Source organism: Sceloporus occidentalis, unplaced genomic scaffold, assembly GCF_023333645.1.
Source record: "Sceloporus occidentalis isolate IW3139 unplaced genomic scaffold, rSceOcc1.0.p SCAF_7, whole genome shotgun sequence".
NCBI classification, from domain to species: Eukaryota; Metazoa; Chordata; class Lepidosauria; order Squamata; family Phrynosomatidae; genus Sceloporus; species Sceloporus occidentalis.
In genome coordinates, this window is record NW_028316987.1 from 45958883 (window position 1) to 45976770 (window position 17888).

Below are 17888 nucleotides of genomic sequence, written 5' to 3' on the forward strand. Positions count from 1 at the left end.
AGTGTTCTTCCTCATGAATAACTTTTGTAATAATAATAATAATAATAATAATAATAATAATAAATATTTATTTATATCCCGCCTCTTCTGATTGAGGATCGAGGCGGGTAACAGCAAAGTTAATACAATATACAACAATAAAAACAACACGCCCCACAAAACCCCGACCCAACCCTCCCTCCCAACTATAAAATTAAACAGTAAAAAAATGTTTACAAAGTACATAACAATACATCAAAGTTAAAAACAAATCGTAAATAAGAAAAATAATAAAAGGGGGATTCAATTGGTCCTGGACATTATCAATTGGGGAAAGCCTGCTGGAAGAGAAAGGTTTTTGTCGCCTTTTTAAAAGCCTCGACTGAAGATAATTGGCGAATCTCTTCTGGCAGGTCATTCGAAGTTTTTGGAGCGGTGACAGAAAAGGACCTCCAGGAGGTCACCACCAGTCTGGTCTTTCTAGATTGTAAGAGGTTTTTCCCGGAAGATCAGAATGTGCGGGGAGGATTGTATGGGAGGAGATGTTCCTTCAAGTAGACTGGACCCAGGCCATGTAGGGCTTTTGCCATCTTGGCTGTATTTCAATGTTATTTGGCCATATGTGTCCCACTTTTCATCTGTGAAATGTTGGAGGGTACAGTTTTATATATTTACAATGTTTAGTGTGTGTGTATATCCTCTGAGCTATTACTTCACAAAGATGAATACAAGCAATCAGCAGGAGCTGTAATTCCAATGTCAGTTGAGCAGTGAACCTGCTCTGGGTTTAGTCCTAATCTTAAAGGAGCTATATCCAAGGTGTAAATTTATTTGGGCAATACTTCAGACTACAACTCCAAATAGATTCACGTGGAATAAGTTGATTATGGGTGATTTCAGTTTTTCTATGCTTTTGTGCTTTTATCTGTCATTTAGATATAACTCAAGATTATTCTCTTACCTCCAAAAAAACCCCTTATTTCAAATTACAGTAATTTCAGAGGTTTTTTTCAAATGCATATGGAATCAAAAACTCTCGAAGAGGAAAACATAATTTGAATTCGATAGACCAATCCAAGTTCTGGCTACATTCATATTGTGCCTTACTCACAACCAGAATTGTATTAATATATATCTACCCCATGACAGGTTTGCCTTAGGGTCACCATAAGTCAGAAAGAACTTGAAGGCACACAATAACAACAACTTCATTTATAGCAATTTTGTTTCAGCTATGCTCAATATAGCTTAATCTGTATTTCTTTTACATTACCATTCTTCCAGACAGTCCTCCGCTTCCTCGATTACCCATTTCCCCTGGCATTCCAGCACTAGCCTTTTAAAAAAATGCAAAGAAATCATTAAATCTGTGAGAATAATGTTAGTTGAATCAGACTTTGGAAAAGAAAACATGAGTCTAGATATTCATTTGTGGCAAATCAAAGTCAAGGAATTCTATTCTGAAATAGATAAAATGATGACCTGCATCCCAAGATACTCATCACAGCAGCAACTTCTTCAAATAAATACCACAAGATCCCTCAGCTGACAAGAAGCTCAATGCTGCTGTGTGAAAGGGAGAAATTACCATCGAGAACTATCTCCACGCTCCCCATAAATGACTGGTATCATCACCCTCTGATTCTCTATTGGACTATAGATGTCGTGCAAAATCTACAACTACATACTGCATTGTTTTCGATGAGAACTCCCTCTCTATCCTTAATCCCATGTCTGATTTGCTGTTGTGTACTTGATAGTGAAGATCCATTAGTGAAACCCTGGCCAGAATCCTGGTGGTGTTTTAGGCATGCATACGTTCCCCTGTGGAAATGGTTGGATGCTCTTGCCTGATGTTCATTTTTATTTCAAGGTCACAGAAGCAAAAGTGCACACGTGGTACCAATATGGTGGATTTACATTGTACATGGATGTGCGTATACATTGTGCATGAATGCACATTGTGCTTACAGATCTGACTATACATTTAGTTGCACAATACCACAATTCTGTGCTACTGCTCTGTGAAACTGCTCTGTAGCTCCATGAGATAAAGTTACACTCTGCCGCCTCAATTTAGAATTTCAACTCATTTCCCTCCCAGATCTGGGTGATCAAGGCATACAATATTAAGATAACATTGTTCAAAATGAATATATTTCTTGATCAGAAAGTATCAACAACATGAGTGTTTATCGTTCTCACCCTTCGTCCTCTAATTCCTTTGGCACCTTTATCACCTGTAATGCCAGGGTCACCATCTTCTCCCTACAAAAGATTCAGAAGCAGAGTTTTGCAACAAAGGACCATGCTAGAAGTGGTGTGGAAGCTCCATGTTCACAGTTCCTCTCTTTCTCTTTCTCAGAAAGCAACTTCAAGAGACCTCAGTTTGGATTGGGGCCATGCAGCACCCCCAGTCCAAATCATTCCTCTGAAGCTCATTGTATGCTTGTTGCTTTACAACTTATACCACACCCATTTCAAAAATTAATTCAAGGCAATTTAGAAAAATAAAACATATAAAAGCTTATGTATCAACCAGCAACAATGCCTTAAAAATTCATTTAAAATGTTAGTTGGGTTGAGACTCTGTCATAAGAGTTACTTGAGTCCCATTAATTTAATTGGATCTGCCATAAGTAAAGCTAAAGTTAAGAGCCCAGCCAAAATTTATAGGCAACAAGGACCAATACAAGAACAATTCATTTAAAACACCAGTCATAGAGGAAATAGTCTTAAACAAAGTAAGCCAGAGGAGCATTTAATCAAAATCCTTCTTAAAGAACCATGTATTAACCAACTGTCAAAAACAAGTGTCAGAATCTGATGAATTTTTAGTAAGAAGGACACTTTACAGTACTAATCCCAAAGAAGGAGACTCTGCAGAAGAGGGCTTTAACAAGGAACATTTCCTCTTCAAAAGCTCAATTTGGCTCAAGAAAATAAAATATAAAAGGTAAAATATTAGTCACCTTTCTTCTAGTACCATGTGATCCAATATGCATGTCTACCATGACATTAAGAAAAGATAGTATTTGCAAATCATATGGGAATCCAAAAGTAGCCACTATAGTACTAGCAGTGACAGGAACTAAATAGAATTAATTCCGTTATTAATGAGGTTGAATTTTTTTCTCACAAACGACTGTAACTTAATTAAATTAATATTTTAAATGAAGTGATTGATTTGTGTAGGAGTTTCAGCATGAATTTAACTCCACAATTAAATTATTAATGTCATTTTTAAAAATTAAATGACATACTGAAGAGCTGAAAAATTTTCATTTCTCAGCTGGTTCTTTATCCAAAGCCTAGTTCTCTTGGATTTTTGTAAAATTGATTCTTATTAAGTAATACTCCCTCAGGGTTGGGGAATTACATAGTTTAGATCATAAAATCCAAAGAATTACTCAAGAATAATTCTAGCTGGATGAATTCATTCATTCACTCTTTCACGGCATTTATTTATCACTTAAGGTTATAAGCAATTGATGAAAACACTTTAAATAAATAACAAAAACAAGTTCCTCTAAAATGACAGATGAAAGGTTTTAAAAACAGATAAAATAGACAGCCCTAATTTTAAGAGTAAAGGTCACACAAAAATTCAAAAGGGATGGAACAAATTTGACCTCCTTTGGGAGGGAGACTCATAATCATACTGCTGCTACAAAGAAAGCCCTATGTTCAAGGATCCATGTGGGAAAGAAATGGAGTCAGGAGGAGATTTAATTATAAGGGAGGGAGAAAGGGAAAGCAAGAGAATGGCTATATCACACACTTATACACACACAGCTTTTTCCTTCTCTCCCGAGTTCAAAACAGGGACACAGGCATGTGGACATGAATAGCATTTCGATGTATATTTTTATTCTGCTAAAGCTTTTAGGACAATATCACACTGCATTGTTATACTGCTATTATTACACTTTAACTGCTATGGTTGCCTCCTGTGGAATTCTGAGATTTGCAGTTTAGGGAGGGACATTTAAGATTCTCTGCCAGAGTTCTAAACTACAAACCCCAGAATTCCACAGGAGGCAGCCCTAGCAGTTAAAGTGAAATAATAGAGCTATAACAGTGTAGTGCAATATTGACCAAAATGGGAGCATTTAACTTAAATGTGAATGGCCCTCCATATACACGGATTGTGCGTCCACAAATTTTACCATCCATGCCTTGAAAATCTTACACACACACACACACACACACACACATATCTTTCAAAAAACAAGCCTTGATTTTGCTATTTTATATACGTGAGACCATTTCACTATGCCACTGTATATAATGGGACTTGAACATCCATGGATTTTGGTCTCCAGAGAGGGTCCTGGAACCAAACCACAGCAGATACCAAGGGCCTACTGTACATATTTTCACCCTTTTCAATGTAAATCAATTGAATTTGATTTTTTAAAACATATTAATGATTAACTAAAAACATGAGGCTCTTTCTAGTAGATCATCTCTCTCTCTGATGCTAGTACAAGTATACCTGTGGTCCAGGGCTTCCAGGAAATCCAGCTCGTCCCTGGTATTGGAGAAAAAGAAGAAGTTTGGGCTAATGCTGCCTTCATGTGGTTTATTTCATGATCTTTGGTGCTTGTCTTTATTTATTAAGTAAACACATTAGCAATGTGAGTATTGCTGTATTCAAAGACCTAATTAGCCAGCACTTAGTAGGAATACTGAGGCCCAAAGTCCTGGACTGGAACCTTGCTTCTCTTCCAATCACAACTACTTAACATATTTTGGAAGTATCCCAGCTTTCACACACAGAGCAACACTTCCAACTAATGGTGTGGTGAAGCTGTGTACTTTGGGTACAGAAAAAATAAAAGGCAAAAGTGCAGAACTCCAATAACAGAGCAAATCCAAAGAACCCCCCTGCTGTTTACTTAAGCTGAGAATTTAAGCACTCCATCCCAGTCCATCAGTCTACTATGAGTATTAGTTACCATTCTTTAAATTGCTATAATCACGTGGGACACAGTCCACCAGGAACTTCTACATAAGCCTCAGAAAAATACATGAAATATGCTCAGGTGCATGCCCATCTTCTTTCACCAAGGCGTCCACTACAAACATTCTAAACAGGTACCAGTGGTTGTAAACTTAATAGGGTCACTGTACACTGTAGACTGTGCCCAAAACCTTACAGCATAATTCTCACCTTTGCTCCCTTCCTTCCTTGTAGACCATACCCATGGTTACCATCTGGTCCCTGAAAAGAATGGACAAATGAACAGCAAGTTAACTGTTAGATTTAGAGCTGACCATTAGGTAGGGTGGGGCAACTACCTCAGGTAGAAAATTTGAGATAGCATAGGTAGCAAAAAGTTAGTTGGTTAGGTCAACAATGGTGGTGGTAATGGTGGTGGTGGTTACCATCTGTGTTCACACACCCTGTTGGAGTAAAGATACTTATGAAGTCTCTGCCTCATTTACCAAAATCACTTACTAGCCTTGGGTACAATGTGCCCTGACTTCTACTGAGAACACCTTTTTAATCCAAGGCAGCAAAATATCTCAGGACAGCCTGCCCTGTAACATTGGTTGGTTGGTTGGTTGGTTGGTTGGTTGGTTGGTTGGTTGGTTTCAAACCTGTCTTTTCACTAAGAAAGATTGGCACCTAGGATGGGTACTGACTGTGGTAAGTCTCAATAGGGCTGTGGATAAAAACATTTTGATTGTTATAGCTGTAAAAGAAGCAAATGGTTGCTTACATTAAAACCATGAAGAAACAAGTCCCTCATAGTCTAAAAACTGCATTCCTGACATATCCTGGTTTTTCCTATTTTACATGTTTCCTTAGGTATTATAGGAGAATTTGTTCCAATTTTGGGCAAGTCACATTCACATTAGGAATGCCATTTTCATTAAATTTTCCTAGTTCCTAAGAATAGTATTGAAGACAATAATGAGTTTTTATATTAGCGATGGAACCAGTCTTGAATTATGGGTTACACATTTGGAAACATGCATACAGTATTTTAGTTACATAAAAATGTATTTTTATTGTTTTAATACTGGGACTTGAGCTTTAAGCTGGTGACTGGTTCATTTTGTGCATTTGTAATTCAGCCAATAGTTTTAGTATAATTTCATCAAGTAGCTAAGAAAGTGCTACCTGTTCTGCTCTCAAAGACATGTCTTTTCACTGGGTCTTGAAGTAAATTTGCCTATGTGGTGGGATAGCCCCATAAAGGGCATGGAAGTGCTCTGAATGTGAAGATATAAATAATGAATGAAAAATTAAATATATCGGGATGCATTAATTCAGTGACAAAAGTCTAGTAAAGAGACAGAATCAGCAAGACAAAACTCACAGGTAAGCCTCTTGGTCCTGATGGCCCCTGTAGGCCTTTTTCTCCAGGATCACCATGTTCACCCTTTTATGGCATGAGAGAGAAAGAGATTAGTAGCCTGTCAACATTACTTGACCTGGTTTGGGTTTGGGTTTTCAGTGAGATTATAAAGATTGCAGGTGTGTAGAATTCAGAGACACAGCCATATTAGTCTTGGAATATCAGTATGAAAAATCATGCAGCACCTTTGAGTAACTGAGTGAAACACCTTGTAGCTTAAATTTTGGTCTACTTCTTCAGATTTATCTGAGGAAGTAGACCAAGTCTATGAAACCTTGTGCTACAACATCTTTCACTCAGTCTCAAGAATGCAGCTTTGCACTGCAAGAGGGTGTTTACTTGAATGAAATAGTGTCTATGTACAAAATAATACCTTTCTTTTTTATTATTAAAATTTTAAAACACTACACAATCATAAAATACCATAACATACATTACCAAAGGAATTTCCACCACAACATACATCATCTCCTACTTTACATTAACATTCTATCGTTATTTAATCTAAGTGATCTATTAGGCGATGACAGCTATCCACTACTTCTCTCTTTCTATTCCATCAACTCAATACATTCCCTTATTCCCTTTCTCCATTACCTCCCTCCTCAAATACCCACTCTTCCCTTTTCCTCTCTCCCCATCTTTCTTTCTTCTCTCTCTCTCTCTCTCTCCTCTCTCTCTTCTTCCTCTCTATTCTCTTTACTTTTATTTCATTTTCAAATCCTCTCATTCGCCCTCAATTCGTTAACTCTTCAACTCTCTTACTCTTCCCAATTCACTTACTCTGACCTTCAATCACCAAAACAATACCTTTCACACAGAAAACTAGACATCAGGGAGAAAGAGATTCTAGTGTAGGCTCCTGACAGACTTTTGACAGTAAAGAATGCTGGTAATCTTGGACTAAAAGTTTGACATCTGAAACAGAGCATACTAGCTCTTCATCCTAGCACAAGCCTACTGTAAAAGTCCATAGCTGCAGAAGAATAATATATTCATCCAGGGAAGAGGGAAAGTCTAAAGGAAAGGGTATATCTGTTCACATTAACTTCTTTTTGTAAAATCTGTAAACAGAATGAATGGAATCAGACATGAAAGGTCACTTTACTAGCCTCACGGGTCTACCAGCCATTTTGTAGGAAGAGCTGCTGACAGCCAAAACTCTTTTCATTCAACATAAGCTTGGTGAGTTTCAGATAACTACAATATGTTGTTTTATGGGATTATATACCCTGAATTAGTCCCAAGTAATTTAGGACATTAAAGGTGATAATCAGTACTTTGAATTGCATTCAGGTATAGAGCAATAGTTAATTAAATCCATATTAAAGTGGAGTAACATGATGCAAAAGATGGACATTTCCCAGCGAGTACAAAGAAGTATTTAAAGCTTTAATCAGTTGCTACTCACAACTATTTTTATATTGTGCTTATATTGGGGGAGGGGGAAATAAAGGGTACATTTTAAAGCAATGCATTCAGATGATTTATCAAAGGCACAAAGGGTCTTTTTTGAAGTAAAGAATACCTACCTTTTGGCCTTTATGTCCTAGTTTCCCTACAGCACCAGGTACACCTTCGATTCCTGGACTACCCTCCAATCAGAAACACATATTGAAAGTCACATTAAGAAAAAGCAATTCCTGACTTCTTCTCAAAACACAAAAATTTTGGCAAAATCACCCTTTTCTCCATCACGGTTAATGGCCTTTTTGACCACAGTAATCACTGGCAGCCAGTTAAATAGCTTTTACGTTTTCTTTCTAATCATATCCAGGTTTCCAACTGTACCAAATGATGCCTGTTAAATCCACTATGCAGGAAGACAAAGACGTACATTATTATAACTGGAACTGAAATTATTCATTTATTTTTAAAATATAAGTCCACGTCTCACGAACAGAGTTCCCAAATCTCAGGGTCTGGCCTTCTCTGGTCCTCAGGAAAAAGGTGGGGGGAAATCTCATAGTGCCAGAGCTGACTTTAAAAGTGTGTATTTCTCTCTCTTTGTGTGTGTGTTTGTGTGTGTGTGTGTGTACACATGCATGCATATTCTTCATTTGTTTGGCTTGTAGTTCCAACTGTCCCACTTTGGCAGGGACAGTCCCTGATAATCCTCTGTCATCTCACTTTTTCAGATGCTTTTATAATGTCCCCACTTTCTTTCTTCCCCTCCCACTTTGTCCTCATCTTATTTGAGTTACTGCAAAGTGAATTCAAAAAAGTCTGACAGGTATGGAGTTAATTTTTTCCTTAAATGTAACATGTTGTTCAAATGTGTTTAATCCACTTTTAACTCAGGAGTTTATCGCTTGGCTTTTAAATTCAGTTTACCTCTATCCAGTTTAAAGTTTAATCCGGGTAGATGTTATCAGAAGATTTTTGCTGCCGAATTTGCTGCCTGAATACAGCCCTTCCAGGAGCACTCCTCACAGCTCTTTTCAGATTCGGGAGTTTTCCAGCTTAAAAAAATGGCCACCGGAGCACTCTTGGAAGCAGGGATGCAGCCGGGATGTATTCAGGCAGCAGCATCAGGATGCTGCCCGCATTAAGTTTTAAGTCATATAGAGGTAAGACAAATTTAAAAACCAAGTATCAGCTATACCTGGGCATATCAATAGTTTCCTTTTCCATACTTGGGTTGCAAATTTAAAATAAGCATTGGCAAAAATAAATATTTCAATTACATATGGACAAAACTGTGACTAAAAGGTACTCTTTACATTGTTGTTGGCTGCCCTTGAGTCGATTCAATTCATGGTGACCCTGTGGATGAGATATCTCCAAGAATCCCTCTCTACATTACATCAAGATAAAAAAACCTGTTAAGCAGTCAACTACAACAATAGACAAAGTCCATAGTGTTGGCAGACTGTGAGCAAAATTATGCACCAAAGACTTTAAAAGAAGCATAACTTGCTGAAATTCAACTGACGCAGGGCAATGGAATTCAAGGGATTGTCCCTCCTGCTGCAGTTTTTTGGAGTATTGTCCGCAGCAAAAGGAAGAAGAAGGAAACGGTAGGGTCACTGCGTGGAGAAGATGGCAAAATGCTAACAGAAGACAGAGAAAAGGCAGAATTACTCAACACCTTCTTTGCCTCAGTCTTCTCAGAAAAGGCAAAGGGTGCTCAACCTGAGGATAATGGAGCAGAGGACAGAATAGGGGAATTTCAGCACAGAATAAGTAAAGAGATAGTAGAGGAACACCTTATTAATCTAAATGAATTTAAGTCTCCGGGACCAGATGAACTCCATCCAAGGGTATTAAAAGAACTGGCAAATGTAATATCGGAGCCATTGGCAATAATCTTTGAAAACTCCTGGAGAACAGGAGAGATCCCAGCTGACTGGAGGAGGGCAAACGTTGTCCCCATCTTCAAAAAGGGGAAAAAAGAGGATCCCAACAATTATCGTCCAGTTAGTCTGACATCAATACCAGGAAAGATTCTGGAGCAGATCATTAAACAGAGAGTCTGTGAACATCTAGAAGGCAATGCCATAATCACAAAAAGTCAACATGGGTTTCAGAGAAACAAGTCATGCCAGACAAACCTAATCTCTTTCTTTGATAAAATTACCAGCTTGGTAGATGAAGGGAATGCTGTGGATATAGTATATCTTGATTTCAGTAAGGCCTTTGACAAGGTTTCCCATGACATTCTTGCAAACAAGCTTGTAAAATGTGGGCTAGACAAAGGAACTGTTAAATGGATCTGTAATTGGTTGACCGGCCGAACCCAAAGGGTGCTCAACAATGGCTCCTTTTCATCCTGGAGAGAAGTGACCAGTGGGGTCCCACAGGGCTCTGTCCTGGGCCCAGTGCTATTCAACATCTTTATCAATGACCTGGATGACAGAATTGGGAGCATACTTATCAAATTTGCAGATGACACCAAATTAGGGGGAATAGCTAATACCCCAGAGGACAGGATCAAGTTTCAAAATGACCTGAATAGACTAGAAAGCTGGGCCAAAGCTAACAAAATGAAATTCAACACAGAGAAATGTAAGGTATTGCACTTAGGGCGGAAAAATAAAATGCACAGATATAGGATGGGTGACACCTGGCTGAATGAAACTACGTGTGAAAAGGATCTAGGAGTCCAAGTAGACCACAAGTTGAACATGAGTGAACAGTGTGATGCGGCAGCTAAAAAGGCCAATGCTATTTTAGGCTGCATCAATAGAAGTATAGTGTCTAGATCAAGAGAAGTAATAGTGCCACTGTATTCTGCTCTGGTCAGGCCCCACCTAGAATATTGTGTCCAGTTCTGGGCGCCACAATTCAAAAAGGACATTGAGAAACTGGAGCGTGTCCAAAGGAGGGCGACAAAAATGGTGAAGGGTCTGGAAACCATGCCCTATGAGGAACGACTTAGGGAGCTGGGGATGTTTAGCCTGGAGAAAAGAAGGTTAAGAGGTGATATGATAGCCCTGTTTAAATATTTGAAAGGATGTCATATTGAAGAGGGAGCAAGCTTGTTCTCTGCTGCTCCAGAGAACAGGACCCGGAACAATGGATGCAAGCTACAGGAAAAGAGATTCCACCTGAACATTAGGAGGAACTTCCTGACAGTAAGGGCTGTTCGACAGTGGAATGCACTCCCTCGGAGGGTGATAGAGTCTCCTTCCTTGGAGGTCTTTAAACAGAGGCTGGATGGCCATCTGTCAGGGATGCTTTGAATTGGATTTCCTGCATGGCAGGGGGTTGGACTGGATGGCCCTAGTGGTCTCTTCCAACTCTATGATTCTATGATTCTATGATTCTATGATTCTATTGTTCTATAAAGAACCAAAAATAAATTCACTGGTAAGATCATGTCAGTAGGCAACTTCAGAGGGTCTGGGGTACAATGTTCTAATTCTAAGACTCCCTGGGGCTATATTCAACTCCCAAAGAGTTGAATATTTACCCCCCCCCAAAAAAATGAAAACCAGAACTGACTAAAAATTCACTGGCATTTTTCATTTGTGAATAGTGGCTGCCTCGGACTATTTTCAAGCAGTATTTTATATGAATGGAAAAGGTTTTTTAAATCAACCCTGTGGCTGAGATCCTGTACTGAAAGATACAAAACATACAGTGACAAGAATTCACAGGAGTTCTCCAAGAGTCCTCCACAGGTCTGTGGAGATGGTGTCATTGCTCTGCACCTAGCTATAGGAAAATAGTGGCATGCCTATCTGCTGGCCCCTTGCTCTCCACAGACCAGAAAATGGCTGGGCCCAGATAATGGCCTATGAGAAAAGGCAGGTTTCAGGGAAATTTGGTTGTTCCAAAGTCAGTGAATTCTGACAGCCACAATGATGAAAATACTGAATTGTGATGGCTTAAGTTTAACTTACACCACCATACTTCATTGGCCGAATGCCATCCTATGTGCTTTCTTGTTGTAGGAAATAAAGAAACATATTGTACAAAATAAGAAGTAAATTTTAAGACTTACTTGGGGGCCCAGCAAACCTTGTGGTCCTGGTAGGCCAGGTATTCCTTGACGGCCTCCTGCACCCTGGTGATACAGATGAGAAATCTGAGTGAGCAAAGTATAGCAGTTTTTGTTTTTTTATTCTTTGTTTTTAGTCATCAAGATCCTGTTCCAGCTTTCTGGCCAACAAACACAACTGCTTCAGTTCATAATGCCTACCAAAAATAAAGTAAAATAACATAAAGCCTACCTGTACGTATTTTATATTTAGAAAAAAATTCTATCCCATGCACACACATTATATGCTTAATACCAATTAAAACTAAATATAGAATACAATAACATTATAAATATAATAAAAACAAGGCCAATGCTTGGCAATGTTATTTTTGGCATTGTTCATGCTACCTGGGCATTCTGGGAATTGTAGTTCAAAAAAGGAAACTTTCTAAGTTCTGAAACACAGAAATAATACAGCTGCTATGCTGAATTCAGCACTAGGAAGTCATTACAAGCCCTCACTAAATGCTGGTTGTGCGCTGGACTGTGCTGTCCATGTTCCAAATACTGCAGCTCAACACAGTTTCGGATTACCTGTGGGCCTTGCCATCCTGTTTCTCCGGGAACACCTGGTTCTCCTTCATCACCTTTTGCACCCTGTCAAGTAAAACATGAAGAATTGGGTAAAATGTGTATTTCCGAACTTTTGCAACCTTCATTAAAATGTATGAATGCAATTCTTGCCAACTTGGTATTGGGAAAGGTGTTGCATTCCATAATCAGCCATAGCCCCAACACTTAAAACAAACAAATAAACCTGGAGCACAGATTGTCAAACTATCTGCTGTTTTACTGATTTGACAGAATGAAGAGGCATTCATTCATAGAATCATAGAATCATAGAGCCGGAACAGACCGCAAGGGCCATCCAGTCCAACCCCCTGCCATGCAGGAAATCCAGATCAAAGCATCCCCGACAGATGGCCATCCAGCCTCCATTTGAAGACCTCCAAGGAGGGAGACTCCACTACACTCCGAGGAAGTGTGTTCCACTGTCGAACAGCCCTTACTGTCAGGAAGTTCCTCCTAATGTTGAAGTGGAATCTCTTTTCCTGCAGCTTGCATCCATTGCTCCGGGTCCTAGTCTCTGGAGCAGCAGAAAACAAGCTTGCTCCCTCCTCAATATGACATCCCTTCAAATATTTCAACAGGGCTATCATATCACCTCTCAACCTTCTTTTCTCCAGGCTAAACATACCCAGCTCCCTAAGGCGTTCCTCATAGGGCATGGTTTCCAGACCCTTCAGCATCTTAGTCGCCCTCCTCTGGACACGCTCCAGCTTCTCAACGTCCTTCTTGAACTGTGGTGCCACTGGACACAATATTCCAGGTGGGGCTTGACCAGAGCAGAATATAGTGGCACTATTACTTCCCTTGATCTAGACACTATACTTCTATTGATGCAGCCTAAAATCGCATTGGCCTTGTTAGCTGCTGCATCGCACTGTTGACTCATGTTCAACTTGTGGCCTACTTGGACTCCTAGATCCCTTTCACATGTTGTCTCCTTAAGCCAGGTGTCCCCCATATCTGTGCATTTCATTTTTTCGCCCTAAGTGCAGTACCTTACATTTCTCCCTGTTGAAGTTCATTTTGTTAGCTGTGGCCCAGCTTTCTAGTCTATTCAGGTCATTTTGAATTTTGATCCTGTCCTCTGGAGTATTAGCTATTCCTCCTAATTTGGTGTCATCTGCAAATTTGATAAGTATTTCCCCAATTTTTTCCTCCAAGTCATTGATAAAGATGTTGAACAGTACTGGGCCCAGGACAGAGCCCTGTGGGACTCCACTGGTCACTTCTCTCCAGGATGAAAAGGTGCCATTGTTGAGCACCCTTTGGGTTCAGCTGGTCAACCAATTACAAATCCACATAACAGTTGCCTTGTCTACCCCACATTTTACAAGCTTGTTTGCAAGAATGTCATGGGGAACTTTGTCAAAGGCCTTACTGAAATCAAGATATACTTTATCCACAGCATTCCCTTCATCTAACAAGCTGGTAATTTTATCAAAAAAAGAGGCCAGGTTTGTCTGGCATGACTTCTTTCTCTGAAACTCATGTTGACTTTTTGTGATTATGGCAGTGCCTTCTAGATGTTCACAGACTCTCTTCTTAATGATCTGCTCTAGAATCTTTCCTGGTATTGATGTCAGACTAACTGGACGATAATTGTTTGGATCCTCTTTCTTCCCCTTTTTGAAGATGGGGACAACGTTTGCCCTCCTCCAGTCTGCTGGGACTTCTCCTGTTCTCCAGGAGTTCTCAAAGATTATTGCCAATGGCACCGATATTACATTTGCCAGTTCTTTTAATACCCTTGGATGTAGCTCATCTGGTCCTGGAGACTTAAATTCATTTAGGTTAAACAGGTATTCCTGTACTATCTCTTTACTTATTTTGTGCTGAAATTCCCCTATTCTGTCCTCTGCTCCATTATCCTCAGGTTGAGCATCCTTTGCCTTTTCTGAGAAGACTGAGGCAAAGAAAATGTTGAGTAATTCTGCTTTTTCTCTGTCTTCTGTTAGCATTTTGCCATCTTCTCTACGCAGTGGCCCTCCCATTTCCTTCTCCTTCCTTTTGCTGCGGACATATCCAAAAAAGCCCTTTTTGTTGTTCTTAACCTCTCTAGCAAGCCTGAGTTCATTCTGTGCTTTAGCTTTTCTGACCTTATCTCTGCACATGCTAGCTATTTGTTTGAATTCCTCTTTGGTGATGTCCTCATTTTTCCATTTCTTATACATGTTCTGTTTAAAATTTAGCTGAGTTGAAAGTTCCTTGGTCATCCATCCTGGGTTCTTGCGACACCTCCCATTTTTCTTTCTCACTGGAACTGTTTTAATTTGTGCCTTCAGTATCTCCCCTTTGAGAAACTCCCATCGATCTTGAACTCCCTTCTCTTTTAGTATTCCTGACCATGGGATCACCCCCAGTATTTCTCTAAGTTTACTGAAATCCGCTCTCCTGAAGTCTAGAATGCGTGTCTGACTATGCCTGGCTTCTCCTTTCCACTGTATAACAAACTCCAAAATTCAACAACAGTAGCCTTGAACCAAAGGAGGCAGTGCTTCTTGTAAATGCTCTGGCAGGGTCATAAAAGCTGAGATAACCATTCTTTCTTACTGCTTGCCTTCACATACTCTCCACATGCATGTAAAACTGGATTTCAAAGGTTTACTGCCACTGAACCTGGAAGCTCTATTTAGCAAATGAGAGACTTTTCCTTCATCCATTTGTCTACTCTCTCCAAACCCATGTTTGGCAGCTGATGTAACAAAACATGAATTCCGTTAAGACAGCTGTGACTTATGTGGACAGAAGTGGTTCTTTACTATCCTAATTTTCATTGTCCCAGACCTATGGTAAATGTGAACTTTGCTTCTCATATTTCTCAGATGAGGAACCATGTGGTGCTCACTCTCAATAAGACATATTGTTTTATTACTTATTCTTAGCAGTTAAGTACTTAAAATAGGGATTGTGTCAGGTCTGAGAGGACTCCCAGCAAAATGGCCTCTGCTGGGCTCACTTCTGTGCTGGAAAGCCCAGTGGACATATCAGGCAACAGATAGCCAGTGTCAGAAATATTGCTGAATTCAGCACAATGGAGCATGGAATTATCCTTGTCATTTCTCACAATCCCCACCACACTATTGCATCTTAGTTAGGTATTGGGATAAATTAAATAGTCGCTCCAAACTGCTGGGGCTCCAGAGGATCCCTTAGACTGAGGGGGTTCAAACTTTGGTTCTCCAAATGTTTTGGACTTTAAATCCCAGAATCCTTCACCAGGGGTCAAACTGGCTAGTGTTTCTGGAAGTGAAGTCCAAAGCAGCTGAAAAATCAAAGGTTAAGAATTACTGCCTTAGATTCACTGGTGCTGGTCTTGGTTTGAAAGAAATTGGATCTATTTAAGATGGCTAAAAAGAGGAAAGCTGTTTGGCCACATGGCCCTCAAAAGGAAAAAACATAAGCCCCAAAAAGCAATAACAGCAAAAAAGAGGTCACTGCATACATTTTGCACATGTTTATTTATATGTATGGGTTCAAATTTAAACTTAAACAGTTAAACTTAATAGATCCTAAAATTATCATGATTCTTAAGTTGTCCTCCAATCTAGATTTCCCCTCTGTAAATAGATCTTGAATTTGGCGTGTCTCACACCAACACCAGTCTAGACAAGGAATTACATACAGTTACATAAAAAGGGATTTGATACTACTTTACACTTCTGTCTCATAACTTGGTAGTATAAATAAATGGATTCTAGCAAGGAGATGTCATTAATCTCTGATTTAACCCATTTGGTGGTATGACTTCCAGTGATTAGTCGGGTGAGATGGCTCAGTTGGAAAGCCTAAAACAAAGTGCAAGATCAAGCATTGCTAATCCTCCATTTCCAGTGGCAACATGTCTAACTGACTTCAGTAACCTTGGTCTTTTTAAAATTAAAAATCAATTGATTAATTATCACTTGCCATTTTTTAAATTTATCACTTGCCATTTTTTAAATTTATATGGGAGGGTGTCAAAGGAATATTTTGAAACAGAAAAAACATACAGTTCTCCTCAGGAGTACTATGAGAGAAGAATAACAACAGAAATCAGGAATTTGGGTTCAGACTCATATCCAAAGCCTTTCATTGGCATTAGGTGTCAATATGCCTCACAATTTTCATCCATCTGAGGTGCCAATTTGTACAAAGCAAATGTTTTAGGGTTTTTATAATGTATTTCCCCATTTTTTCCATTTCTCCTCAGCTTAACCATCTTCAGTCCCAAATCTCCTTAGTAATTTCCCACTTGAATGGGTGAGGTATCTTCCTCCTTTGCTTCTTCCTCTAATTTTTCAGGAGACACTGGTGCGTTTTGGACATAGCGGTCGTTATAGTCTCCCCTTGTATAATGATTACTTTAAAAGAGAAGCACCATTTATACTTCACACCTGCTTGTTGCAGGAGTATCGTGAAGTGCTTAAAAGTGCATCTTTTTCTTAAAGTGTCCAGGGAAATGGCATGGAATACTAGTATTTGATCACAAGTACTGCATAATGAGCAAAGCGAAGGATAATATCTCTGGACAAGGCATTTGACTTTAGTCTGAGTGCAAATGGATCTATGCACGCTTTCCAACACCCATTGGTTTAAGGTTGAAATCCAGGCAATTGTATTTAATCCAGGTAAGTATAAATGATGGCAGAGCACCATGTTCTTCATGCTCTGGGACTCTTCTTAAGGTAAATATTTAAATATTTCCCTTGATTTTCAGGGGAAGATTATTTAAGAGATAATCTTTTGCTTGTTCCAGTTTCTGAATCTGTCTTCATGTGATGTCCCTTGCTCAAGTGTTGCATTAATGCAAAAACTGATGTGAGATGTTTTGGAGGTTTTTATTTCACAGAAAATGGAGAAAAAATAGTAGAAGAAGCCACAATCTGAAAATGTTTATTGACACCTAACGCTATCATTACTCAAAGAAAGGTTTGGAAATAAAAAGAATACTCAGCAGTGCTAACTAATGATAGGCTTTAGATATATTTGTACCATTTTAAAAATGAGTTTATCGCAGGTCAGGAGAGTTAAATACAGAAAAATGTCAAAGCTCACAGGGCCCTCTAGAGTTCTATAATTGTCAATGTATAGCTAGTTTGCAATAAAGAGAATATTGTTGGCTGAGACAGAGATAAAACAGATGTGCTAAGATTCCAGCTTTGGGCAGGAAATGTTGGCTTATGAGGCCAATCTCTCTTCATCTCTTGACAAAAATTAAGAATTGGAAATGAGTCCTGCTGAATTGTAGAATAAGTTCCTCTAGACCAGCATCCTGCAGGGCTTTTTATACTGGCCAAATGGATGCTTCTAGGGAGCCTGGAAACAGGGCTTAAAGGCACTTCTTCCAAAGTGGCTCATAACAACCCTGACATGTATGTTAGGCAGAAAGGTAGTGGTTGTACGTCAGTTACTTGTGCCAAGAATAATCTTGCTAACATCCTGGCCGAGTATATATGTGAAGCTTAAGAATGGTTAAACCTTGCACCCAAAACTATAACTAA

General features: G+C 39.2%; 1 protein-coding gene across 1 annotated transcript in view; it reads right to left on the reverse strand.

Moving 5' to 3' along the window:
• The window catches only part of LOC149309677 (collagen alpha-4(VI) chain-like), an 87476-nt gene that overhangs the window by 19499 nt on the left and 50089 nt on the right, over positions 1–17888 (reverse strand). The window contains exons 24-31 of the mRNA XM_089531305.1: positions 12373–12435; positions 11800–11862; positions 7883–7945; positions 6312–6374; positions 5156–5206; positions 4478–4513; positions 2185–2247; positions 1253–1315 (exon numbers count right to left, since the gene is read on the reverse strand). Of these exons, the coding sequence (XP_089387431.1) occupies positions 1253–1315; positions 2185–2247; positions 4478–4513; positions 5156–5206; positions 6312–6374; positions 7883–7945; positions 11800–11862; positions 12373–12435 (465 nt within the window). The remainder of the gene's footprint in view (positions 1–1252; positions 1316–2184; positions 2248–4477; positions 4514–5155; positions 5207–6311; positions 6375–7882; positions 7946–11799; positions 11863–12372; positions 12436–17888) is intronic.